At 41.5% G+C, this 27,581-nt stretch overlaps 1 protein-coding gene across 1 annotated transcript in view; it reads left to right on the top strand.

Moving 5' to 3' along the window:
* LOC110530999 (potassium/sodium hyperpolarization-activated cyclic nucleotide-gated channel 1) overlaps positions 1-6,464 on the top strand; it is an 84,712-nt gene extending 78,248 nt beyond the window's left edge. Inside the window, exon 8 of the mRNA XM_090182739.1 lies at positions 3-6,464. Coding sequence (XP_090038865.1) covers positions 3-1,084 — 1,082 coding nt within the window. The 3' untranslated portion in view covers positions 1,085-6,464. The remainder of the gene's footprint in view (positions 1-2) is intronic.
* Positions 6,465-27,581: the final 21,117 nt, after the last annotated feature.

Raw genomic sequence — 27,581 nt, 5'->3', positions numbered from 1 at the left:
AGGCAAGAAGAACTCCATTCTGATGCACAAAGTGCAGCACGACCTCAACTCCGGCGTCTTCAACAACCATGAGAATGAGATGATCCAGGAGATTGTTAAGTACGACCGTGAGATGGTCAAGCTGGTGGACCTCCAGAGGCCCCGCACCATGTCCATGACATCCTCCGTCCCTGGGGGCATGTTCTCCCCCGCAGGCCCATCCGGGGTCGGGGCCCTCGCCAGCCTCCAGCAGGCTGTGGCCATGAGCTTCTGCCCCCAGGGGATGGGGCCGATGGGGGGAATGGGGATGGGGCCGATGGGGGGAATGGGGATGCCGGGGATGGGGCCGATGGGGATGGGGATGGGGCCAGGTCCGATAGGGCCAGGGTCAGCGTCTGGGTCAGGGTCAGGGACGCTGCAGTCCCCCCGTATGTTGCGGAGGTTCCAGGTGGTCCATAGCCTGTCACAGAGCCCTGTTTCCGCATCTCCTCTCCAGTCCCAGCCACCACAGATGGCTCATGCAACAGGAGTGTTTGGGTCGGCTATTTCCAGCCCACCAGTCCAGAGCCCTCTGGCGCATCCAGGACGGACATTCCAGTACATGGGGGGAGCGGGGCCGTCTGGGTCTCAGCTGTCCCTGGTGCAGCACCACGTTCCCAGCCCCACGCACACCATCCAGAGGCCCTCCTCACACAAAAGCACCCACTCGCTCCACTCAGGCACCCTTAGCCAAGATGCCCGTGTCCTCTCCGCCTCCCAGCTCTCCCTCCCTCAGGATGGAACCCCTCCTGCCGGCCCCAGCCCTCCCCAATCTACCCAACCATCCACCCATGCCTCCTCCACCTCCATCGGCCCCCCTCAGCCCACTCACCCCAGCCAGCCTGGGCCCTCTGGGGTTGGGGTCCAGGTTGGGGGGAGACCCGCGGGAGTTCCACAGCGGGTGGCCTTCGCCTCCACTCCTCCCCCAGGAGGAGCACCCGGGATGGGGGCGGCTGCAGCGGCGGCTGGGTCGGGGCTCCCGGCCCCTGGAGCTCCTAAGAAGGATTCGATCGTTAGCATACCGGAGTTAGACTCAGCCCGGAACCGGCTGTCTTCCAACTTGTGACCCTATGAGAGCTGCAGGAGAGAGGCCTTCTTCACATGGGTGAATCTAAACGTCTGTTTATCTCTGTCTGGATGACCTGACTGGTCGGCTTCCTTACTGACCTGGCTGGCTTCATATGGGGCCACACCGTCAGTCATTCTACCTGAATGTCCTGTGTGTCGGTCGGAGTCAACAAAGAGGAAAGAGGAACTCTTTGGCTCGTGTGACTTGGAGAGTCGAAACAATTACACTAGTTTAACAAAGGTGGGACTGGACTATTCTACTATGCCAGCACCTGTAGTCTTAGTATCACCCCTTACACTCTGCTTCCAAACACCTATATTGCTGTCTTTATTGTAAAGATATTGAGAAACAACATCATTAATGTAACTGTTGCATACTGTGTAGAATCCATACAATGCAATCTAGCAGGAGCTGGACTTAAAAACGCAAAATCAGGGACTTGAATCAAATGACAATGATGACATTTTACGCTTTCAGAATGTGTTTTTAGGTGTCCTTTTTTCTGTAAACGCTGTTGTAGCAAAATAAATACATTGCTCTTCATATTGTTTAAAATAGTAGTGAAGGTAGTGTTTTAGACCGCTGGTCGATCTTACATCGATGTGTAAATAGTTAAAATAGTTTAAAAAAAAAAAATACGGAAAGGTAATATCTTCATTGTAATTACTCCAAACCAAAGTTGAGCTTAAACACAAAGTTTGGTTGTGTCTGTATCAACTAAAAAAGAAATATAGAAGAAAATGCCATTTATTCAACTGCCTTGATTCCAAGTTTAGAAGCCATATATTTGGTTTGTGTGTGTCTGTGTTGTGTGTTGTGTGTGTGTGTGTGTCTGTGTTGTGTGTTGTGTGTTGTGTGTGTGTGTGTGTGTGTGTGTGTGTGTGTGTGTGTGTGTGTGTGTGTGTGTGTGTGTGTGTGTGTGTGTGTGTGTGTGTGTGTGTGTGTGTGTGTGTGTGTGTGTGTGTGTGTGCGTGCGTGAGTTGGTATGAATGTTTTTGGTTCCATTCTGTTTTTCCAAGAGAGCTGACTTGTGTACTCATATCTTTACACTGTGTTGTCAGGCCTGGTTGGTTGGATTTGCTGGCAATGGCACAGGCAATATTTCCCAGCTTCTCTGCCCAACTAAATGTGTCTGGAAAGATATCCACTTGTCATGTCAGCAGAAATATACTGATTGTGACCCTGGAGGCAAAAATGGTGGTAAATCATTTGAGCTTTATCAAAAAGAACCATCGCAAACAACCCATACTGTATACTTGCTTGTTTTCGTCCAGGTTTATTGATTAATACATGCAATATAATTCTGCAATACTTTTACCCCGCCTATATATTTAAATATATATATAAAATGTATAGACATATGCTGTACAGGTAACTAATTTCTTTATTTTTACTGTGAAACCTTAAAAAATCCAGCAGCTGCCGTGGCTTCACATGTTGTGTTATTGTAATCCAGTGACCACGTTGTTATCTTAACCAAAAATATCAGAGGAAGTGAGTGGATGTAATTATTTTGTGGATCAAATGAGGCAAACTGGTTTCAAACTGGTTCATGGTCACCTGAGGATTCCGGAATGGAGTTATGGAAATCAACTCCCCCAAACTGTCACTTTAAAGTCCATTTAAAGTAATATTGTATGTTGTAAAGAAAGACTAAGTAATTGACAGAATGCATGCCAATGGGAAATGTTGTGGGGCAGAGGAGGAAAGTATGTCTTCACCTGTGTGTTTTTGGTGTAGTATGTGATACAGCTCCTTCGAATCTCAAACTCTAAGAATGTCTGTACGAAAATTATTTATTCTTCAACAATCCTATTTAGTTTTCAAAATTCATGGTTGTGGCGGGTTGTGACATTGATTCTAAATATTCGAATGATTCTAATCCCGGTGTACTTCAAAGCCTTCTCTTGCTGAATGTATGCCATATGAGGGGGAAGACAGCTAATCAGAAATAAACTGCCATGTAAATACAAGGACCGAAATTATTCTGGGTGACGATGCGAAGGGAGATTGTGTCGCTGAATGTTTGTGCTATGTTTCTTAGGTTTATTGCTTCTCTGGTCTGGGTGTGTTCTTTATGTAAACTGTGTGTTACCCCATTCTCTGTTCTATGACAAGACAATACACTTTTTTAAATGATTGGATGTAGGACAGAGAGTTGAAACCATTTTCAGTTTGTCACTGAGAAGCAAAACAGCAACACAGCAAAATTGAGCTCAACATTAAGCACATTGTGTCACATTATGACCTTTTAATGCAAAGGGGAAATCACTGCTTCAGTCTTTTACAACGGTCACATCTGGTTAATCTAATAATGTCTTTGGGGAAAATCTGGGAGAAAATTGGCAGCTGAGTCGTCGTACCATTTCTGACTTTTTTTTGAAGCTTTGAACTTTCATGATGATGGACATTTCACTCAGGTTTACCACCTTTCCGGAAAGATATACAGATCTGCTATCTTAATTTGATCCCACTGTTGTCGCAGATAATATTCCTGGGCAACAGGAAATGCAAATTGTAGTGTATTCAAGGTTTAAAAATACTTCTAAAGTTTGTAATTTCCACTTTAAAATTTCAGACAATTTTCCCTAACGAAAAACACCTACAAAAAAATCCATTAATTATAATACACATAATAATTACATTTTTGTGTTGCTGAAGGATTATTTTCCTGCTGTGAGAAGCAGGGTCAAATTAAGATCCCACATCTGTATGCTTTCATTGATCCCTTATTGGTTCACTATTGATTTGACCTAGCTACAGTTACTGTACATCTGTATGGTTTTATTGATCCCTTATTGGTTCACTATTGATTTGACCTCGCTACAGTTACTGTACATCTGTATGGTTTTATTGATCCCTTATTGGTTCACTATTGATTTGACCTCAATTTCACATAAGTTCTGGATCACTTGATAGCAATTATTATTATAGACAAGTTTATCACTTATATTCTGAGCCACATATCAAAATCTAATGCTTTGAGCCTATCATTTTTAACTGTCACATATTTTAAGTCAGATCATAGTCCCCAACATATTACTATAATGACTGCTTGTTTTCTCCAATGGGAAAAGTGCATGGCAAAATGCCTATACAATTATGAAGGAGTTAAGTCCAAATGAGTGAACTCCAGTTGTGCGCTTCAATGCTGTGTCATTGCAATCAATTGGTCCTCTTACCTATTCCTTGTATGTGCTAATACCCGAGTTTGCCCTACTAAGCTGCTACAAGGACTGTGCTGATATTATTTGTAAAGATTTTAATGATTGTCCACCTGCAGTGAAAAAAAGAAGGGCAGAGAAAAAATTGCTATGTTCAGACAATATCATCTCTGTTTCTGTGCAAGAGTTCCCATGCACCCAGCATGACTCTTGATCAACGAATGACACCTCAGTGAATGTTCTTGAGTCCCTTGCATCTGTTATGTATAAGACAGTGTTATGCAGGTTTTAAGATGGCGTATTCGAGTAAAGTCTCACTGTTCATTTACTGTTGCTTTTGTTCTCTGTGAAAAAGAGACTTGCAATGGAATGCAAGTGAGATTCCCCACATATGCTTGCAACCAACCAACGATTATTGAGAGACGGTTATCTCAGTTTAAAATCTCAACTTCTTGCCGTACCAGATCTGAAAGATATTAAGGGTACTGAAAACCTTAGTGTTGATGTCTTAGCATATCAGTGTATTTTCTGTTTCTGTTTCGATAAGTATTTTTTGTTTGTTTTGTTGTTGTTTTTGTTTACAGTTTGCCCTAATGCACAAGGACAGCATATACTGTACCTTGTGCCTTGTATATCTAGTTTCCACATAGTCTATTTTTGTGGTATGTACATGCTTGTAGAAATGCAAATATGTGTTTTTATTTTCAACTTGCAATATATGTACAAATGTTAGCTAAAGATTAGTACTGCTGAATTAAAATGACAATGTCAGTATATATCAATTTCCCTGGTTTGGGAAACACAAAATTACACATTTTTGTTGGTTTGAGCCTTCAAACACCATGCGCTCTGTACTCTACTCATCTACTGTATGTGTGACATACACAGAGTTATGGGGGCACATTGTCGTGTTTGTACCACAATCTGGTGTAATCCCAACATTTTCTACAATGAGAGGGTGAACTCAAAACAAGCTTTTTCGTGGAGTTTACGCAGTCTAGATATCACCTCAGACAACAAACAGTGTTTGTGGACAACTGAACTCAAATCAAGAATCATTCAAATGAAAATGGACACCCCAAAACTGTTCATCTGAAGACCAGGGGAGCAGCAGCAGGACCAAGCTTGATTCCTGTTTCTCATATCTGTCTGTTTGACTAACCAATGTATTTGCTTCTGACCTAGAGGGGATGTTTGGTTGATAATTCCTTGTGGGACCTTCAAATGTAGACATTTCTGTGTAACCAACTACAATTATTTAAAATGTCAACAAGTCTGACAATTATTATATCTTAGTGTTGTAGCTACTGTAGCCTGCTTATCTAAGCCTTCTCTCTGCTTTAGGACTCTCTGTATAGTGTGTGTGTTTGTGTGTGTGTGCGTGTGTGCGTGCGTGCGTGTGTGCGTGTGTGTACCTGTGCCTTTCCTTCTACATTGTTGGTCCCACTTGAGAACACCAAGCTAGATCTTCAGGCCCATTCAAGCAGAAACAGACACAATTGCAATCTGAGAGCTGCCATCTGAAAAAGCAGTTTATTTTGGAATCTTTTGACAAAAGAGATTCTACATCACTGCAGCTAGCCTTCCTAACAGTGGTTCCAGTACAAAGGTTCTCAGAACTCAAGTGGAATTCTATATTCCAGCCACTGTGGGTTTATCCTCATCTGGCAATGAAAAAACAAAATAAATGTATCTCGTTGTCACTCAATGTTTGTCGCTCCCCATTGAGGTTGTCTTAAAGCCCCTCAGGTTCAGCTTGTGTTTGGGTCTGTAAGGGTTCAAGTATTGTAACGCTCCACTGAACTCCATACTGTACTCTGTCTGAGCTGATATCTAGCTGTCCAACCCCAAACTGACCAATAACCCCTACTCCTAAGTACTTCACATATAGTGACTATCTGCAAGGAGTGGATAGATGTACTCAATATGGTAATAGCTCCACTCTTTCCTTTGATAGGCTTGCTGGAACTTCCACCACAATACTTCCACCTACCCAATCCTTTCAGATGAACATACGTGCAATAGGGGTAGGACCTAAAGGTGGCTTTGGGACAGGGTATACGGCTGTCCTACACTCTCTCTCTCTCAGCTGGTCCAGAACTCAGAGCCAGGCTCTGGTCTCTCTCAATAAGCTGGTCTGTCGGTTGGTGGAAATGTTGTTAAAGCGTTCCTAACAAAATGAGTCATTGTTGTGCAATAAAAAGATGAGCGCATTGGCAGTCATGTCCCTTCATTGATTCGTGTGTTCATATTCTGGCTATACCTGAACACTTTTTTATTCACACTTCACTTAAAGTGTTTTTCAACTGTTGGGGGTGGTCACGTTATCTCTACGTTATCTCTACAGGCTAATAGGGTCCAAAATGACTTATAGTTATTATCTCAATGAATACCCGAGGAAGAACACACAGTGGCACAGTTACCCACCACAGAAGGTTGATGGCACCTTAATTGGGGAGGACGAGCTCGTGGTAATGACTGGATGGGAATGAATGGAATGGTATCAATGCATCAAACACATGGGTTCCAGGTGTTTGATGCCACTCCATTTGCTCCGTTCCAGCCATTACTATGAGCCGTCCTCCCCTCAGCAGCCTTCACAGTCAGCCTCCTACTATAGGTGTTTGAATTTAAAACCATTGCTGTGAAACAAATGTTTTGTAGATGACACCTACAGTACACATATAGCCTGAACAATTGTATGGCCTTTGATTTGCTGTTACAAAACAGATGCAAACAAGCACACAGACCCAGTTAATCACAGAGGCGTCTGTCTCTTTCCTCTCTTTGCCTCAATAGAAAATCTCTCTCTCTCTCTCTCTCTCTCTCTCTCTGTCTCTCTGTCTGTCTCTGTAGACAGGGGCTCTGCTGCATCCCTGATGAGCTGTCTGAGACTGGAGCCTCCTATCACTGCTTGCGTGTGAGTGTGACGAAGAGATGGTGTGTGCTCATACATGTGGCTGTGTGTGAGAGTGAATGAACGATCGAGTGTGTGCATGTGTGTGAGTGTGTCTGTGTGCGTTTGTTTGTGAGTACGTCAGAGACGAGGGCAGCCCAAGGGCACACTCCTCTGGCGAGGCCCTGGAGCAGCTGGAGCACAGCTCCCACCCTCTCTCACTCTCTATCTCTCCCCCCTCTCCCACCTATTTACCCTCCCCTCTTCACCCTCTCTCCCTTTCCCACCCTTCTCTCTCATTTCTCCCTCCTTCTACCCCTCTGTCTCACTCCCTCTTCCCACCATTCATTTCTTCCCTCCCACCCTCCAGCCCTCCACCTTTCAGCCCACCATCCCTCCATCCCCACCCAGGACACACAGAGTGCAGTGATCCGGGCTGGAGCAGAGAGAGAGACACTAGGGAGAGAATAACCGGAGCACTGAATTATGAAGAACAATTCATTGCAGTATTATATCTCATAAACACCTATGTTGTATAAAGTGTATAAAGACACATGCAGTGTGTGTGTAGCTGTACCTATGTTTGTACAGTAGTGTCCTTCCTTCCTTAAAATGTTTTATCTACTGTATAAAACATATTAAGCCACTCTTGAAGGAAAATGGCAATTCAATTAACGTTTCTTTACAGATGTTTGATCTTAATTCCAACAGCAGGAAAATAATCCTGCAGCAACAGGAAATGTGAATTATTGTGTGGATTATAATTAATGGACATTTGTGTAGGGGTTGATACATTTTTAGTTAGGGAAATTTTAAAGTGGAAATTACAAACTTTAGAAGCTTCAAGCAAATTATATCCTGCATCTGTACAGATTGTATTTGTTTATCGTTATAAAGCAACACATATAAAACCTTATGAAATGATAAAACATTTAAAGCCAAAGCCAGGGTACAGTACACATACGGTTCCTACAGTATTACAGTAGTAACACATCCCCTTTGAGGATTTATTGGCCTATGAGGAGTATTCTGTCAGAGTTGACCTTTAAATGCTTCTGTAGCGGTGGAGTGGGACAGCTGTAACGGCTGGTGAACGGGGCCAAGCGTTCTGTTACTTTCAGCCCACCTGGGAGTAGGGTACAGAGCACAGCACAGCACACAGGAACCAGGGCACAGCCTCCTGGAAAATGGGGATTGATGAGATCTGGGTACAATTTATCTTAGTGTTGTTGTGCTGCCTTCCTGGTTTGTTTCTGTTATGGAAAAATCAATAAAAGTATAAATGGCAAGAATGAACCCTTTACTCAATTGAGTGAGTTTATTTTGGAATTGAAATTACTTTGTTTTTACTGACGTGACCACTCCTTTACCACTCCTGTTAGCTCCTAGGCCTTACGATTATTCTTTAGCTCAGTGGGCTAACAAGTCACTGAGTAACGTAAATTAACTGAGATTGACATTTGCTCAATGTTCAGTTCTTAAACCCAAAACTTCTTCACTGATTATTCACCTTGCATCCCACCTTACAGCTTATGTATACTGAACAAAAATATAAATGCAAGGTACTGGTCCCAGAAATGTTCCATATGCACAAAAATATTATTTATCTGAAATGTTGTGCACAAATTTGTTTACATCCCTTTTAGTGCACGTTATCCTTTGTCAAGATAATCCATCCACCTGACAGGTGTGCCATATCAAGAAGCTTATTAATCAGCATGGTAATTACACAGGTGCACCTTGTACTCGGGACAATAAAGGCCACAATCTTTTGAGTATTTCTGTCTGAAATAAAGCCCTTTTGTGGGGAAAAACTAATTTTGATTGTCTGGGCCTGGCTCCCCAGTGGGTTGGCCTGGCTCCCAAGTGGGTGGGCCTATGCCCTATGCCCAGGCCCACCCATGGCTGCACCCCTGCCCAGTCATGTGAAATCCATAGATTAGGGCAGAATTAATTTCTTTAAATTGACTGATTACCTTGTAAATTAGGGAAAAAATAAACTTCCCTTTTCAGTACCCTGTCTTCAAAGATAATTCGTAAAAATGCAAATAACTTCACAGATCTTCATTGTAAAGGGTTTAAACACTTTCCCATGCTTGTTCAATGAACCATAAGCAATTAATGAACATGCACATATGGAACGGTCGTTAAGACACTGAAAGCATACAGACAGTAGGCAATTAAGGTCACAGTTATGAAAACGTAGGACACTAAAGGGGCCTGTCTACCGACTCTGAAAAACACCAAAAGAAAGATGCCCAGGGTTAGATGCCCCTGCTCATCTGCGTGAACGTTCCTTAGACATGCTGCAAGGAGGCATGAGGACTACAGATGTGGTCAGGGCAATAAATTGCAATGTCCGTACTGTGAGACGCCTAAGACAGCACTACAGGGAGACAGGACAGACAGGGCTGTCGGCCTGTTGTAAGGCAGGTCCACACCAGACATCACCGGCACAATGTCATCTATGGGCACAAACCTACCGTCGCTGGACCAGACAGAACTGGAAAAAGTGCTCTTCACTGACGAGTCGCAGGTTTTGTCTCACCAGGGGTGATGGTCGGATTCGCGTTTATAGTCAAAGGAATGAGCGTTACACCGAGACCTGTACTCTGTAGCGGGATCGATTTTGAGGTGGAGGGTCAGTCATGGTCTGGGGCGATGTGTCACAGCATCATTGGACTGAGCTTGTTGTCATTGCAGGCAATCTCAAGGCTGTGCGTTGCAGGGAAGACATCCTCCTCCCTCATGTGGTACACTTCCTGCAGGCTCATCCTGACATGACCCTCCAGCATGATAATGCCACCAGCCATACTGCTCGCTCTGTGCGTGATTTCCTGCAAGACAGGAATGTGTTCTGCCATGGCCAGTGAAGAGCCTGGATCTCAATCCCATTGAGCACGTCTGGGACCTGTTGGGTCGGAGGGTGAGGGTTAGGGCCATTGGGGTAACATCTCACAGCAAGAACTGGCAAATCTGGTGCAGTCCATGAGGAGGAGATGCACTGCAGTACTTAATGCAGCTGGTGGCCACACCAGATGCTGTTACTTTTGATTTTGAACCCCCCCCCCCCCCCCTTTGTTCAGGGACACATTATTCCATTTCTGTTTGTCACATGTCTGTGGAACTTGTTCAGTTTGTCTCAGTTTTTGAATCTTGTTATGTTCATACAAATATTTACACATGTTAAGTTTGCTGAAAATAAACACAGTTAACAGTGAGAGGACGTTTATTTTTTTGTAGAGTTTATGAACTGTAATACAGAAAAATCTTTGAAATTGTTGCATGTTGTGTTTATATATATTTTCAGTATATGTATGAACAGTAGCAGTGCGTGGGTCAAATCACTGGGGAAGCCAAGCCAGTAAAAAAGCCATATTACAACCTATGTTGTAATAATTGTATTGTTTGCTCTATGACCCATTCGTTGATATGCCACCGTGATAATCAATAAGGCCGTGACAACAAAAACACAACAGTCACACAGTGGCAGAATAAATTCAACTACACATAATGTTTGTTTCGTCACAAAACCAGAGAGCAGCATCTGTCAGGTGAAGTCCACAAAGCAAATATTGCATGTAGCAAACAGTTATATCACCTGCAACATGGTCAAGCAAGTGAATGTTTCCGACAGTTTACTAAACAACTACTGATTTAGTAGTTGGAAGTGATGGCTGTTGTTTTATGGGCTTCTAACCAGTTGTGCTATTTTGTGTGTTTTTTCGCATTGTTTGTAACTTATTTTATACATAATGTTTCTGCTACAGTCTCTTATGCCCAAAAAGAGCTTCTGGGTATCAGAACAGCAATTGCTCCCTCGAACTGGACAAATATGTTTTCTTTAATGAGTCAGACACAAAGGTTTCCTGCTGCTCGTGGACCAGGCCCAAACCTCAAGATAAGCTGTAGGCCACACTATCTACCAAGAGAGTTTTAATCTATATTTTTTGTAGCTGTCTATTTAACACCACAAACCAATGAAATAACACAAACTTAAATCAGTTTCACCTCATTTCTACCAGCATGTCACATGTGCAAGCAGAGGGAAAAATAGCTCTAGACCACCTTTACTCCACACACAGAGACTCGTACAAAGCTCTCCCTCGCCCCCTCCCACCTACATGTACAGCACCAGTCAAACGTTTGGACACACCTACTCATTCAAGGGTTTTATTTATTTTTCCTATTTTCTACATTGTAGAATAATACTGAAGACATCAAAACGATGAAATAACACATATGGAGTCATGTAGTAACCAAAATAGTGTTAAACAAATCAAAATATATTTTAGATTTTAGAACCTTCAAATAGCCACCCTTTGCATGGTATTCTCTCAACCAGTTTCACCTGGAATGCTTTTCCAACAGTCTTGAAGGAGTTCCCACATATGCTGAGCACTTTTTGGCTACTTTTTATTCACTCTGTGGTCCAAGTCAGGTGATTGTGGAGGCCAGGTCATCTGATGCAGCACTCCATCACTCTCTTTGGTCAAATAGCCCATACACAGCCTGGAGGTGTGTTTTGGATCATTGTCCTGTTGAAAAACGAATTATAGTCCCACTAAGCGAAAACCAGATGGGATGGAATATCGCTGCAGAATGCTGTGGTAGCCATGCTGGTTAAGTGTGCATTGAATTCTAAATAAATCACTGACAGTGTCAACAGTGTCATGTCTTTGGCATCATTAAAACTGAAGACTTATTTTTATCAAATAACACTGTAATTATTATTACATGATTAAACTAATTAATCATGTAACTGTAATTAACTAGCAAGTCGGGGCACCAAGGAAAATATTCAGATTACAAAGTTATAATTTTCCTAATGTAACTTTCAGATATTTTAATATCTGATCAATTGGTCTTTGAATTAATGAATTATTCATTACCTCACGTTAGTCTCATTCCAAACATCGTAAATTGTTGGTTATCTGCCCGAACCCAGTCTTCACTATGAGTCATCCATACATCAATTGTCTTAAATCATTTATTTACTAACTAAGTAATCACAGAAATGCATAGCAACAGTAGATATAGTTACAAGGAAATTATAGGGGAATGTGCCCTAGTGGGCTAAACCGGCATCGCGGCTTGGTGGACAAAAGGGAAGTGGGGGTCAGCTGAGAAGTCACTACAGAGTTGATAATTATAACAATTGAAATGCTAATCCTTTGCACATGAACGCTCACATATTCGGGAATAATTGCAATCAATATATATATTTACGCTCAGTGTGTCGATGGGATCGCTGTTGAAAAGTTTGTTTCTGTTGGAGAGTTTGTCCGCCCTCTCTCTCTCTCTCTCTCTCTCTCTCTGCCATGGTTAGAATGGATAGTTCAGAGTAACATTAATTAATGTCGTTATAGAATAGATGTTTCGGCAGTTGTCGGTCTTCGCGTTCAATGATACCGAATTCCTAGCTGCAGACTAGTAATTAGCATCAAAGATTTATTCTGTTGGTATCAGTAGTCTAAGAGTTTAAATAGGGGTCCCGCTAGCGGAACAACTTCCGGTGAAACTGGAGGACGCGCAATTCAAAATAAATGATCATCAAAATTATGGATATTAAACATGTTGGTACATACAAGTGTCTTATATCGGTTGAAAGTGTAAATTATTATTAATCTAACTGCACTGTCCAATTTACAATAGCCATTACAGCAAAAGCATGCCATGCGATTGTTTGAGGACGGCACCCCACATCAAAATATTTTTCCATCGGCACAGGTTTCATAAATTCACAAATAGCGATTAAATATTCACTTTCTTTTTAAAAGTCTTTCTCTGGTTTGTCATCCAAAGGGTCCCAGCTATAACGTAGTGTCGTTTAATTAGATAAAATCCTTCTTTATATCCCAAAAAGTCTGTTTAGTTGGCTCCATCAATTTGAGTAATCCACTCGTTCAACATGCAGAGGAAGGAATCCAAAACTCTACCTCTAAACTTTGCTAAAACAAGTCAAAATATGTTTATATTGACCCCTCAGATACTCTAAAATGTAATCAAACTGTAATATTTCATACGGAAAGAAGTATGTTCAATAGGAAATCGATATTAGCAAGTGCGTAAAGTAAATTTTAAATAATAAAGAAAAAAGAAAGAAAAACCGTGGAATGAGTAGGTGTGTCCAAACTTTTGAATGGCACTGTTCATATTGTTTAAATTACCTCGACTAGCCTGTACCCCTGCACATTGACTCGGTACCGGGACCCTCAGTATATAGCATCGTTATTGTTATTTATTGTCACTTTCTATACCTTAGTTTATTTAGTAAATATTTTCTTAACTCAATATTGTTGATTAAGGGCTTTTACATAAGCATTTCACAGTAAGGTCTGTTGTATTAGATTTGATTTGACTTGATTTCAACTTAAACATTTAAACATCATCAAATCAGCAAGTCTATATATGCTTAGTTTAATAATACACTGAAAACCAACTTAAAGATACCAAAAACAATTTAGTCCAATCAATGTTGCTAAATGTCATGTGGTTGTCCATGGTACTGATTTGTGTGTGTGTGTGTGTGTGTGCGCGCGCGCGCGCAAGTAAAATAAAAAATGTTGACCAAGCCTGCTTGTAGACCAATTGATCACCAATGCCGTCCTCCCTTCTTTTATGTTGGCTAAATAGTCTATGTCTCTATCTGTCACGATCGTCGTATGAGTACATTCTCTTTTAATAGTGCTGACAGGCAACTACACATAGTCAAGATCCCACAACACAAATGAGGAAAATGGCTACCTAAATACAACAATAAACAGCTGTCTCTGATTGGGAACCACATCAGGCCAACATAGACATACAAAAACCCCTAGACATACAAAACCCTAGACATACAACAACTAGAGTACCCACCCTAGTCACACACTGACCTAACCAAAATATATAGAAAACAGAGATATCTAAGGTCAGGGCGTGACACTATCATACAGTTTGTTGTCATAGGCTACCTAGCTAAAATGGTTGCTAGCCTAACTTTCTCACATTGACAACAGTGAACCAGCTAAGTTAGTTAGCTAGTTAACATGAGCCTACTAGACTACATGCTGAACTTCAATCATCTCAGTCCAGCGGTACAACATATTCATTTATGGTTGATCAGAATCACAGTCATTATCATTGGCCTGTACAGAGAGTTAATAAGTCCAAATCCCCATCTCCATCCATGACTTGGGAAAGGGCCGATTTAGACAGATTTAGCAAGCTAGCTACTGACGGACATCAACACAAACAGATCAGAAACAGACATATTTTCTGGAAATGACATTTTGCGAAGGAAGTGATTTGATTGGTCTGAAGCCAAATCCAAACTGGCCTCCCTTAGGGGGCGTTTTGCTGCACCAGGACAACCCACAGTTAAGCAGCTCAATGCTGATTAGCTAATTATAAAATAAATACAAATATCAAGGGAGACCAAATCTTTTAGAAAATATTATTGGGATCTCATCTCACTATGCTGTATTGTGCTGTACTGTTCTGTTCTGTTCCGTGCTATACTGTACTGTGCTGTTCTGTGCTGTTCTATACTGTGCTGTACTGTGCTGTACTGTTCTGTTCTGTTCTGTGCTATACTGTGCTGTGCTGGTCTGTTCTGTACTATGCTGTACTGTTCTGTTCTGCTCTGTGCTGTACTGTGCTGTTCTGTACTGTGCTGTTCTGTGCTGTTCTGTACTGTGATGTTCTGTGCTGTTCTGTACTGTGCTGTTCTGTGCTGTTCTATACTATGCTGTACTGTGCTGTTCTGTGCTATACTGTTCTGTACTGTTCTGCGCTGTGCTGTTCTGTGCTGTACTGTTCTGTACAGTTCTGTGCTGTGCTGTACTGTGCTGTTCTGTACTGTTCTGTTCTGTGTGAGCAGCTGGCCTGGGCTGTGCAGTATGCTATGCATCTGCTCTGCTGAACACTTGACCCTAACCCTAAACACTTTCCATTACAGACATAAATGTCCATGAACTCCTGGCAGATGGATCGAGGGAGAGTGAGAGAGGAAGATAAGGAGGACAAGATAATGCAGAGCAAGGCAATCTTAAACCATCTGTCTCTTTTTGTAAACATCCTTCACTCCCAGTTTCAGACAGATACCATATTATCTCTTCCCTGACATAGTGTCTCAAAAGCTAATAGTTCATGCCCTCTACATGGCAGGCACCACATCAGGCTTCCACAAGTTCCATCTGTCTCTCTATCCTAGAGTAATACAGTAGTACAATCATGAAGGGCTTCTAGGAAGTGTAGTGTTAGACTGTCTGGTGCACAGTAGAACTCTGTGTTCTGGGTGCTCTGGGCTTCTGGGACAATGCTTGGGCTTCTGATTCATCTCATCTATTCTGTTCCATCAAGGTCTGGGATTGCTGACGCCCAAGCTATTCATCAAAGCTGAAACACACACACACACACACAAACGCACACGTGCACATACACGCACACACACACACAGCTAAACTCTTTCTATGACTGCCACTAATACAAAACCCCCATTAACCATTCAACCTTTTCAATGGCAGAGAGCAATTAAAGAGAAGCTCAGTCGGCCACCCACTTAGAAATGTGTGTGTGTGTGTGTGTGTGTGTGTGTGTGTGTGTGTGTGTGTATGTGTGTGTGTGTGTGTATGTGTGTGTGTGTGTGTGTGTGTGTGTGTGTGTGTGTGTGTGTGTGTGTGTGTGTGTGTGTGTGTGTGTGTGTGTGTGTGTGTGTGTGTGTGTGTGTGTGAGATACACTGTCACATAAGAGAAACATTTCAATACTTTGTCGGTGTCTTTAATATTGATATGGTACTTTCATCAAAATGTTAATTAGCTGTCCTGCATCTTAGATACCTGGCGTCTTAGATAACCGGCGTCTTAGATACCTGGCGTCTTAGATACCTGGAGTCTTCGATACCTGGCGTCGTAGATAACTGGGGTCTTAGCTATCCTGCATCTTAGATACCTGGCGTCTTAGATACCTGGCGTCTTAGATAAATTGCGTCTTAGATACCTGGCGTCTTAGATAAATGGCGTCTTAGATACCTGGTGTCTTAGATATCTGGAGTCTTCGATACCTGGCGTCGTAGATAACTGGGGTCTTAGCTATCCTGCGTCTTAGATACCTGGCGTCTAAGATACCTGGCGTCTTAGATAACCGGCGTCTTAGATAACCGGCGTCGTAGATAACTGGGGTCTTAGCTAGCCTGCGTCTTAGATACCTGGCGTCTTAGATAAATTGCGTCTTAGATAAATTGCGTCTTTGATACCTGGTGTCCTAGATACCTGCCGTTTTAGATACCTGGCATCTTAGAGACATGGCGTCTTGGATACCTGGCGTCTTAGAAACCTGGCATCTTAGATAAATGGCGTCCTAGATAAATTGTGTCTTAGATAGCTGGTGTCTTAGATACCTTCCGTCTTAGATACCTGGCGTCTTAGATACCTGGCGTCTTAGAATAATCGTATCTTAGATAAAATGCGACTTTGATACCTGCCGTCTAAGATACCTGGCGTCTTAGATACCTGGCGTCTTAGATAAATCGCGTCTTTGATACCTACTGTCTTAGATAGCTGGTGTTTTAGATAACTGGGGCCTTAGAAAACTGGGGTCTTAGATAACTGGGGTCTTAGATAACTGGGTTCTTAGCTGTCCTGCGTCTTAGATACAGTTGAAGTCAGAAGTTTACATGCACCTTAGGCAAATACATTTAAAGTCAGTTTTTCACAATTCCTGATATTTAATCCTAGTAAACATTCCCTATCCTAGGTCAGTTAGGATCAACACTTTATTTTAAGAATGTGAAACGTCAGAATAACAGTAGAGAGAATAATTTATTTCAGCTTTTATTTCTTTCATCACATTCCCAGTGGATCAGAGGTTTACACACACTCAATTAGAATTTGGTAGCATTGTCTTTAAATTGTTTAACTTGGGTCAAATGTTTTGGGTAGCGTTCCACAAGCTTCACACAATAAGTTGGGTGAATTTTGACCCATTCCTCCTGACAGAGCTGGTGCAACTGAATCAGGTTTGTAGGGCTCCTCGCACACACTTTTTCAGTTCTGCCCACAAATGTTCTATAGGATTGAGGTCAGGGCTTTGTGATGGCCACTCCAATACCTTGACTTTGAGCCATTTTGCCACAACCTTAAGCCATTTGCCACAACTTTGGAAGTACGCTTGGGGTCATTGTTCATTTGGAAGACTCATTTGCGACCAAGCTTTAACTTCCTGACTGACATCTTGAGATGTTGTTTCCATATATCCACATAATTTCCCCTCCTCATGATGCCATCTATTTTGTGACGTGCACCAGTCCCTCCTGCAGCAAAGCAACCGCACAACATGATGCTGCCATCCCCGTGCTTCACGGTTGGGATGGTGTTCTTCGGCTCGCAAACTTCCCCCTTTTTCCTCCAAACATAACGATGGTCATTATGGCCAAACAGTTCAGTTTTTTCATCAGACCAGTATGAACAAATGTATGATCTTTGTCCCATGTGCAGTTACAAACCATAGTCCGGCTTTTTTATGGCGGTTTTGGAGCAGTGGCTTCTTCCTTGTTGAGCGGCCTTTCAGGTTATGTCGATATAGGACTCGTTTTACTGTGGATATAGATACTTTTGTACCCGTTTCCTCGAGCATCTTCACAGGATCCTTTGCTGTTGTTCTGGGATTGATTTGCACTTTTTGCACCAAAGTACGTTCATCTCTAGGAGACAGAACTCGTTTTCTTCCTGAGCGGTATGACAGCTGCGTGGTCCCATGGTGTTTATAGTTTCGTACTGTTGTTTGTACAGATGAACGTGGTACCAGGGTATTTAGTGGTCTGTAGTTTGTAAATCCATATCTTCATTTAAACCAGGGTATTTAGTGGCCTGTAGTTTGTAAATCCATATCTTCATTTAAACCAGGGTATTTAGTGGCCTGTAGTTTGTAAATCCATATCTTCATTTAAACCAGGGTATTTAGTAACCTGTAGTTTGTAAATCCATATCTTCATTTAAACCAGGGTATTTAGTGGCCTGTAGTTTGTAAATCCATATCTTCATTTAAACCAGGGTATTTAGTAACCTGTAGTTTGTAAATCCATATCTTCATTTAAACCAGGGTATTTAGTAACCTGTAGTTTGTAAATCCATATCTTCATTTAAACCAGGGTATTTAGTAACCTGTAGTTTGTAAATCCATATCTTTATTTAAACCAGGGTATTTAGTAACCTGTAGTTTGTAAATCCATATCTTCATTTAAACCAGGGTATTTAGTGTCCTGTAGTTTGTAAATCCATATCTTTATTTAAACCAGGGTATTTAGTAACCTGTAGTTTGTAAATCCATATCTTCATTTAAACCAGGGCATTTAGTGGTCTGTAGTTTGTAAATCCATATCTTCATTTAAACCAGGGTATTTAGTGGCCTGTAGTTTGTAAATCCATATCTTCATTTAAACCAGGGTATTTAGTGGCCTGTAGTTTGTAAATCCATATCTTCATTTAAACCAGGGTATTTAGTAACCTGTAGTTTGTAAATCCATATCTTCATTTAAACCAGGGTATTTAGTGGCCTGTAGTTTGTAAATCCATATCTTCATTTAAACCAGGGTATTTAGTAACCTGTAGTTTGTAAATCCATATCTTCATTTAAACCAGGGTATTTAGTGGCCTGTAGTTTGTAAATCCATATCTTCATTTAAACCAGGGTATTTTGTGGCCTGTAGTTAGTAAATCCATATCTTAATTTAAACCAGGGTATTTAGTGGCCTGTAGTTTGTAAATCCATATCTTCATTTAAACCAGGGTATTTATTGGCCTGGAGTTTGTAAATCCATATCTTCATTTAAACCAGGGTATTTAGGGGCCTGTAGTTTGTAAATCCATATCTTCATTTAAAACCAGGGTATTTAGTAACCTGTAGTTTGTAAATCCATATCTTCATTTAAACCAGGGTATTTAGTGGCCTGTAGTTTGTAAATCCATATCTTCATTTAAACCAGGGTATTTAGTAACCTGTAGTTTGTAAATCCATATCTTCATTTAAACCAGGGTATTTAGTGGCCTGTAGTTTGTAAATCCATATCTTAATTTAAACCAGGGTATTTAGGGGCCTGTAGTTTGTAAATCCATATCTTCATTTAAACCAGGGTATTTAGCGGCCTGTAGTTTGTAAATCCATATCTTCATTTAAAACCAGGGTATTTAGTAACCTGTAGTTTGTAAATCCATATCTTAATTTAAACCAGGGTATTTAGTAACCTGTAGTTTGTAAATCCATATCTTCATTTAAACCAGGGTATTTAGTGGTCTGTAGTTTGTAAATTCATATCTTTATTTAAACCAGGGTATTTATTGGCCTGTAGTTTGTAAATCCATATCTTCATTTAAACCTGGGTATTTAGTAACCTGTAGTTTGTAAATCCATATCTTCATTTAAACCAGGGTATTTAGTGGCCTGTAGTTTGTAAATCCATATCTTCATTTAAACCAGGGTATTTAGTGGCCTGTAGTTTGTAAATCCATATCTTCATTTAAACCAGGGTATTTAGTGGCCTGTAGTTTGTAAATCCATATCTTCATTTAAACCAGGGTATTTAGTAACCTGTAGTTTGTAAATCCATATCTTCATTTAAACCAGGGTATTTAGTGGCCTGTAGTTTGTAAATCCATATCTTCATTTAAACCAGGGTATTTAGTGGCCTGTAGTTTGTAAATCCATATCTTCATTTAAACCAGGGTATTTAGTGGCCTGTAGTTTGTAAATCCAAAAACGTTCCCTTTGGTTTAACTGTTTAAGACGGTCCCCTTTTCTAATAGAGGCCGGAATGATCAATACCCCTAGCTTGTATGGAGGCAGGGTTGCCATGGTGTAGGGACTTGTAGTGCCTTGCCATGGTGTAGGGACTTGTAGTGCCTTGCCATGGTGTTGGGACTTGTAGTGCCTTTCCATGGTGTAGGGAGTTGTAGTGCCTTGCCATGGTGTAGGGACTTGTAGTGCCTTGCCATGGGGTAGTCTTCATTACCTACCCGTATGGCATACTTGTGTTCCACTAAGTGGTCTTGAAGGCGTCTCTTTGTCCTTCCAATGTAGAACACCTTGCACTGTGGACATTCCAATCTATAGATGACATGAGTGGTTTTACAGTTAATGAAATGCTTGACGTAATACTCCATTTAGGAAGCTGTGTCAACAAAATACTTCTTCTGTGCAATATTACTGCAATGGTTACATTTAAAAGAGCCCTTGGGTTTGTGGTCAAGACAAGTTTTTTGAGAGTCACCCGGAAGATAACTGTGGACTAATTTGTCATTTAGGGTAGGACATCTCTTAAAGCTTATGACTGGTGGCTCAGGAAAGACTTGGCGTAGTAGCGTATCACTTTGGATGATTCCCCAATTATTTTTAATGATTATTTTATTCAGTGCTGTATTTTGTAACAACATACACTCTCTCTGATGTATCACGAGGCACTCCCCTTCACAACAAGTTCTCTCTGTCAAGTAATCCAGCCCTTATACCGGAATCTTTCAGGACCTGAACGCTGTAGCCCCGATTCAAGAAGCGATTCTCCAATTCAGCAGATTTGACACTATAGTCTGTTTCCTGATCGCAAGTCTTTGGAATTGGCCATATGGAATATTCTCTTTTAGCCTTTTGGGGTGAAAGCTGTCTGCCCTCAGAATGGTAATCCCATCTGTAATCCCTTCCTAAAGATTGATGTGTGCAAACAACCTTTGTCATTGTTAGTTTGATGTTGGGGTTAATGCTGTTAAGGTATTGGTGGAAGGAAATAAGTTCATCTTCTGAGCCGGACCAAAACAGGCAAACATCATCAATTAAGCGTCCCCACCATATGATCCGGTCAAAGAAATGGTTATTAGAAGGATCCTAAATGAAGTCATTTTCCCATTTACCCAAGTACAAACCAGCAGAGGAAGGGCTGTAGCTCCCATGGCACGTCCTTTAACCTGTTTAATACGGACCTGAAAGATAAAGATGTTATGATTAACAGTCCATTCAGTCAGTGAGACAGTGAATTCTGTAGGAGGCATCTCAGTTTCAGGTCGGGTACTCAAGAAATGGTGCATAGCTGCCCAACCTTGTTCATGCTCAATGGTGGTGTATAGAGATATCTCCACATCTATGGTGACTAAAAAGGAAGCTGTACCTATATTGTTCAACTCCTTAATTCTGTTCAACACTTCTGTGGTATCTTGAAGATAGGCTGGGAGTGACGTCAGAAAAGGCTTAATAAAGTAATCAATGTACTTAGAGATGGGTTCTGTCAGACTTTCATTACCACTAATGACTGGTCTGTCTGCTAATGACTGGTCTGTCTGCTAATGACTGGTCTGCCTGCTAATGACTGGTCTTACCACTAATGAATGGTCTGTCTGCTAATGACTGGTCTGTCTGCTAATGACTGGTCTGCCTGCTAATGACTGGTCTGTCTGCTAATGACTGGTCTGCCTGCTAATGACTGGTCTGTCTGCTAATGACTGGTCTGTCTGCTAATGACTGGTCTGTCTGCTAATGACTGGTCTGTCTGCTAATTGTCTGCTAATGACTGGTCTGTCTGCTAATGACTGGTCTGTCTGCTAATGACTGGTCTTACCACTAATGACTGGTCTGTCTGCTAATGAGTGGTCTGTCTGCTAATGACTGGTCTGTCTGCTAATGACTGGTCTGTCTGCTAATGACTGGTCTGTCTGCTAATGACTGGTCTGCCTGCTAATGACTGGTCTGTCTGGGGGGGTTTCAGGATGTTTCTGGACCTTTGGAAGAAGGTAAAAAGAAGCCATACTGCCATTGAAAAGAAATGTGAACTCATTGTCTGAAATGTAGCCATTCTACTTAGCTTCTGTGAGGATCCCTTTCAATTCAGTTTTTAGGTCCTCTGTAGGGTTGAAGGTAAGAGATTGGTAGAATTCATCATTGAATTCATATTTAGTTTCTACAGGAATCTACATCTGAAGGCCTGGTACAAGCAAAACATCTCTCCAACTACAGACACCAGTGTCTCAGGTCAGACAGTTTCTGTTCCCTCTAAAACACATTTTAAGCCCAAGTCCACTTTTTGTCCCATCGTCCAGAATACCACACTAAATACATTTCCTAAGAAAGTGAATTTTGATGTGGAGAATCTGTTTAAGGGTAAAAATTGACTCCAACCAAACACAACGTAATCTTTCTAAGACAGAGCAGGATGGAGTTGAATCATTGTCCAAAAATGAACAGATTCTGGTTAAAAAAGCAGACAAAGGTGGTGCTACAGTAGAGTGGAGTAAAGACAAATATGTGACAGAAACCTACCGTCAATTAGACAATGATGAATTCTACCAATCTCTTACCTTCAACCCTACAGAGGACCTAAAAACTGAATGACAAATTAGTCCACAGTTGACTCTCAAAAAACTTGTCTTGACCACAAACCCAAGGGCTCTTTTAAATGTAACCATTGCAGTAATATTGCACAGAAGAAGTATTTTGTTGACACAGCTTCCTAAATGGAGTATTACGTCAAGCATTTCATTAACTGTAAAACCACTCATGTCATCTATAGATTGGAATGTCCACAGTGCAAGGTGTTCTACATTGGAAGGACAAAGAGACGCCTTCAAGACCACTTAGTGGAACACAAGTATGCCATACGGGTAGGTAATGAAGACTACCCCATGGCAAGGCACTACAAGTCCCTACACCATGGCAAGGCACTACAAGTCCCTACACCATGGCAACCCTGCATCCCTACAAGCTATGGGTATTGATCATATTCCGGCCTCTATTAGAAAAGGGGACCGTCTTAAACAGTTAAACCAAAGGGAAAGTTTTTGGATTTACAAACTACAGGCCACTAAATACCCTGGTTTAAATGAAGATATGGATTTACAAACTACAGGCCACTAAATACCCTGGTTTAAATGAAGATATGGATTTACAAACTACAGGTTACTAAATACCCTGGTTTAAATGAAGATATGGATTTACAAACTACAGGCCACTAAATACCCTGGTTTAAATGAAGATATGGATTTACAAACTACAGGCCACTAAATACCCTGGTTTAAATGAAGATATGGATTTACAAACTACAGGCCACCAAATACCCTGGTTTAAATGAAGATATGGATTTACAAACTACAGGCCACTAAATACCATACAGCTATGGTTAGACTGTTGTTGTTCATGTTTTGCTGTGTTCTAGTGTACTATGGAATATTTAGCTTTCTTATTCTTGACACTTCTCCCAGTCATATTTAAGGTTAGAACTACCTTTTAGTGTTCTGATACTTCTAGTTTGCAGTTGTATTTTTATGATAACATAGCTACAGTATTTCACCTTTTAATGTGTATAGTATTGCTTACTAGGTGTGTCCAATCAACTGTGTAACCATTCCCCCCAATTAGAGCTAATTGAAAAGCTGTTCAAAAGAGGACATTGTATTCCTTTTTTTTGTACTGACTGACAAAGGCCATGCAGCCGAAATGCGTTGTGTTTCTATTGAACATGCCATACTAATAAAGGCATTTTAATCGAGTACATTAGAGTGTCTAGTTTGAGAAACAGACACCTCACAAGTCCTCAACTGGCATCTTCATTAAATAGTACCCGCAAAACACCAGGCTCAACATCAACAGTGAAGAGGCGACTCCGGGATGCTGGCCTTTTAGGCAGAGTTGCAAAGAAAAAGCCATATCTCAGACTGGCCAACAAAAAGAAAACATAAAAGAACACAGACACTGGACAGAGGAACTCTGCCTAGAAAGCCAGCATCCCGGAGTCGCCTCTTCACTGTTGACGTTGAGACTGGTGTTTTGTGGGTACTATTAAATGAAGCTGCCAGTTGAGGACTTGTGAGGCGTCAGTTTCTCAAATTAGACACTCTAATGTACTTGTCCTCTTGCTCAGTTGTACACCGGGGCCTCCCACCCATTCTGGTTAGAGCCAGTTTGCGAGTTTCTGTGAAGGGAGTAGTACACAGCGTTGTACGAGATCTTCAGTTTCTGGCAATTTCTCGCATGGAATAGAACAAGAATAGACTGACGAGTTTCTTTAGAAAGTTATTTGTTTCTAGCCATTTTGATCACTTTGTTTCTGGCCATTTTGAGCCTGTAATCGAATCCACAAATTATGATTCTCCAGATACTCAACTAGCCTATAGAAGGACAGTTTTATTGCTTCTTTAATCAGGACAACAGTTTTCAGCTGTGCTAACACAATTGCAAAATGGTTTTCTAATGATCAATTAGCCTTTTAAAATTATAAACTTGGATTAGCTAACACAACGTGCCATTGGAACACAGGAGTGATGGTTGCTGATAATGGGACTCTGTACGCCTATGTAGATATTCCATAAAAAAATCTGCCGTTTCCAGCTACAATAGTCATTTACAACATTAACAATGTCTACACTGTATTTCTGATCAATTTTATGTTATTTTAATTGACAAATCATGTGTTTTTCTTTCAAAAACAAGGACATTTCTAAGTGACCCCAAATTGTTATATAATGGTTTTTTATTGAATACTGCATTGTTGGGAAGGGTTTGCTAGTTAAGCATTTCTCTGTACTTTTGCCTGTGACGAATAAAACCTTGAACGCGCTCTCTCTGTTTTCTCTCTCCATCACAGCACCTGAAGCAGGGCTGAAGAGTGTGCAGCCCAGGCCATTCCCTCTCCTCTACTCTCCTCTCCTCTACTCACCCAGCCTTACCGCAGCGTAACAACCATCCCAGGTTGGGTCTATTTCTGTCCTTCTGTCTCCCTGCTTTTACCAACGTGCTTCTGACGTCTCTCCAGCAGTAAACAGATGAAGGATGTTAATGGATATAGCAGTAAACATCAGCTAAAGAGAATTGTAAGTGAAGTAAGAATCTGAAAAAAACATTTAATGCTCTATTAGAGGACATTGGCATTACAGTGAAATTCATATTGCTTAGGAGACTGTGTAGCTTTGTGTGTCGTCAATTACACTTGCTGTTAGTTAACGTAGTTGCCTGCAAGGCAATTTCAATGTGATTAATTTTACGTCTAAATGTAATCATGTGTCACATTATAAAGATGAGATTTAGGGCCACAATTTTTGACATCCCTGATAAAAACAATTAAGTGGTGAAACTAATGGGGATATTCTGAGGAGGGAGGAGAGGATCATTCACACATTTCATCTGGGAAATTGCTGAGTCACTGGAAGTGCAGAGTGGCGTTCTCTCTCTCTCTCGCTCTTTCTCCAAACCTTCTCCAGCTACATAAAGAGAAGATGGGGTTCTCTCTCACTCTTTCGTAAACACACACACCACCCAAACAGACACACACCCCACATGCTTATGGGAGTAAATAATTGGGTATCTTTCAGCCATGATAATGGAGGATAGCAGCATTCTGCAGCTGGACCTCCTCCTGTTCTTTTCCTTCTCCTCCTCCTGGTCTCCTTCTCCTGGTCTCCTTCTCCTCCTCCTGGTCTCCTTCTTCTCCTTCTCCTCCTCCTGGTCTCCTCCTTCTCCTCCTCCTGGTCTCCTCCTTCTCCTCATCCAGGTCTCATTCTCCTTCTCCTCCTCCTGGTCTCCTCCTCCTGGTCTTCTTCTCCTTCTTCTCCTTCCCTTCTCCTGGTCTCCTTCTCCTTCTCCTCCTCCTGGTCTCCTCCTTCTCCTTCTCCTCTTCCTGGTCTCCTTCTCCTTCTCCTCCTCCCCTTCTCCTTCTCCTCATCCCGGTCTTCTTCTCCTTCTCCTTCTCCCGGCATAAGCTCTGCTATCTGACTCATAAAAACATCTGCGACAAGGACATATCCAACTGCATGCTTTTACAAAGCAAAGATTGCTAGAATTTCCTGCTGAACTGATGGGCACCTCAGACCCCCATCACATCGCCTCAGGGCATTGTCACAGTCACACCAACTGACTCATCGAAGCCATCAAAAGACCAGATCCCAGGCAGCCTTATATTGACAATGGATAGATTAGATCTCTCTAGAGACCCTCTGAGGCCTTTGTTGTACATCAGAGACTACGTAGATTTTGCCTGCACTGATCTGTCTCCTATCTTGCAAAGGTAATGGGATAGATACAAATTAGTTTGGCTACAATGTACTGTCTAACATTAGAAAATATTACCTAGGTGGCATCGTCTGCTAAACCCCATTTCTGACTCATAATAGTCTGAATTAATCTAAGATAAAACAATAAATCTGTCGATAATATAGCTTTTACTAGGGTGAGGAAGCCTTAGTCTCCCCATTTTACATCTAGCTAAGGATTTGTGTGCTTCAAAATGCAGTATTTCTTAAGTTTGACAATGCGCACTAAATGTGTCCAACATTAGCAGCCTGCTAGCTGAGCCAGTCACTGAAACAATGATGCTAATCAACCTACCTGCTTAGTGCTGCACACACAATGTTGCATGCTTTCAAACAAGCTAGCTAGTCAGCAAGCTACTGTAGTATTGTTCATTCTAACATTATTCTGAGTTTTCATGAAGCAGCTATTCTGCCGCGATTCATTGAGTCTCTGTCACTAAGCACGTGTCTGTAGACACTGTACACAGACTCATATACAATTCAAATAAAACAATAGCCCACATCATTGAGATATACAGAGAGGCTGATGTTCTATTTAATTCTATGCTGATCACAGCAACCCTGCAACATAGCGGGGATGAAACCTTTGAATGGAACTTGAAACGAGTTATACACCATCAGTCCCCATCAGAACTAAGTCAGTGGGAAGCTCAGTGGTGTGGAGGGAGGAAACAGGGAACATGGGCTTTCCTAGAACTAAGTCAGTGGGAAGCTCAGTGGTGCGGAGGGAGGAAACAGGGAACATGGGCTTTCCTAGAACTAAGTCAGTGGGAAGCTCAGTGGTGTGGAGGGAGGAAACAGGGAAAAATGGGCTTTCCTAGAACTAAGTCAGTGATTGACAACCATGATAATCCCATCCATTGTGCTTTTCAATGGTTACTGACTCAGAGTGTTGATTTGATTGGTTCTAATTCTGGCAACACTTTAGTAACAATGAACATATGAAAACAATAAGCTAGAGAGAGTATTAACAGAATATTTTTCTGCTAAGTTAATTGATGTTTAATTTAGGGTATGAAGTGATGGCCTTTATCATCTGATGAAGATTTTATAATTAATTAAATTAATTTTAATCTCCTAAATTGACTGAGTTGACCTCAGTCATTGTTGATGTTGTTGCTGACTAAGGTCAAGACAGGGGTGGACTGGGACCAGTAATCGGCCCTGGCATTTCTAACACACCGGCCCATTTTTTTTCCCTTGAGGCCCCCACTATTAGCCAAATTATTATAATTTTGCCACCCCAAAAAATGACTAGTTGGCCAGGCCCCATGGGCAAAAAGTGGACCAGCCCATCTGGCATTTTCCCGAAATGTCCAGTCCGGCCCTGGGTCAAGGTGATGATCACAGCAATGACAATACAACAATGGTCTGGTTAAATCAAGGGTTCCTA

This window comes from Oncorhynchus mykiss, chromosome 8 (assembly GCF_057628025.1).
Source record: "Oncorhynchus mykiss isolate SJ-2025 chromosome 8, ASM5762802v1, whole genome shotgun sequence".
NCBI lineage: Eukaryota > Metazoa > Chordata > Actinopteri > Salmoniformes > Salmonidae > Oncorhynchus > Oncorhynchus mykiss.
The sequence above is the reverse complement of the archived record's forward strand: the minus strand, read 5'-3'. Positions and strand labels throughout refer to the sequence as shown.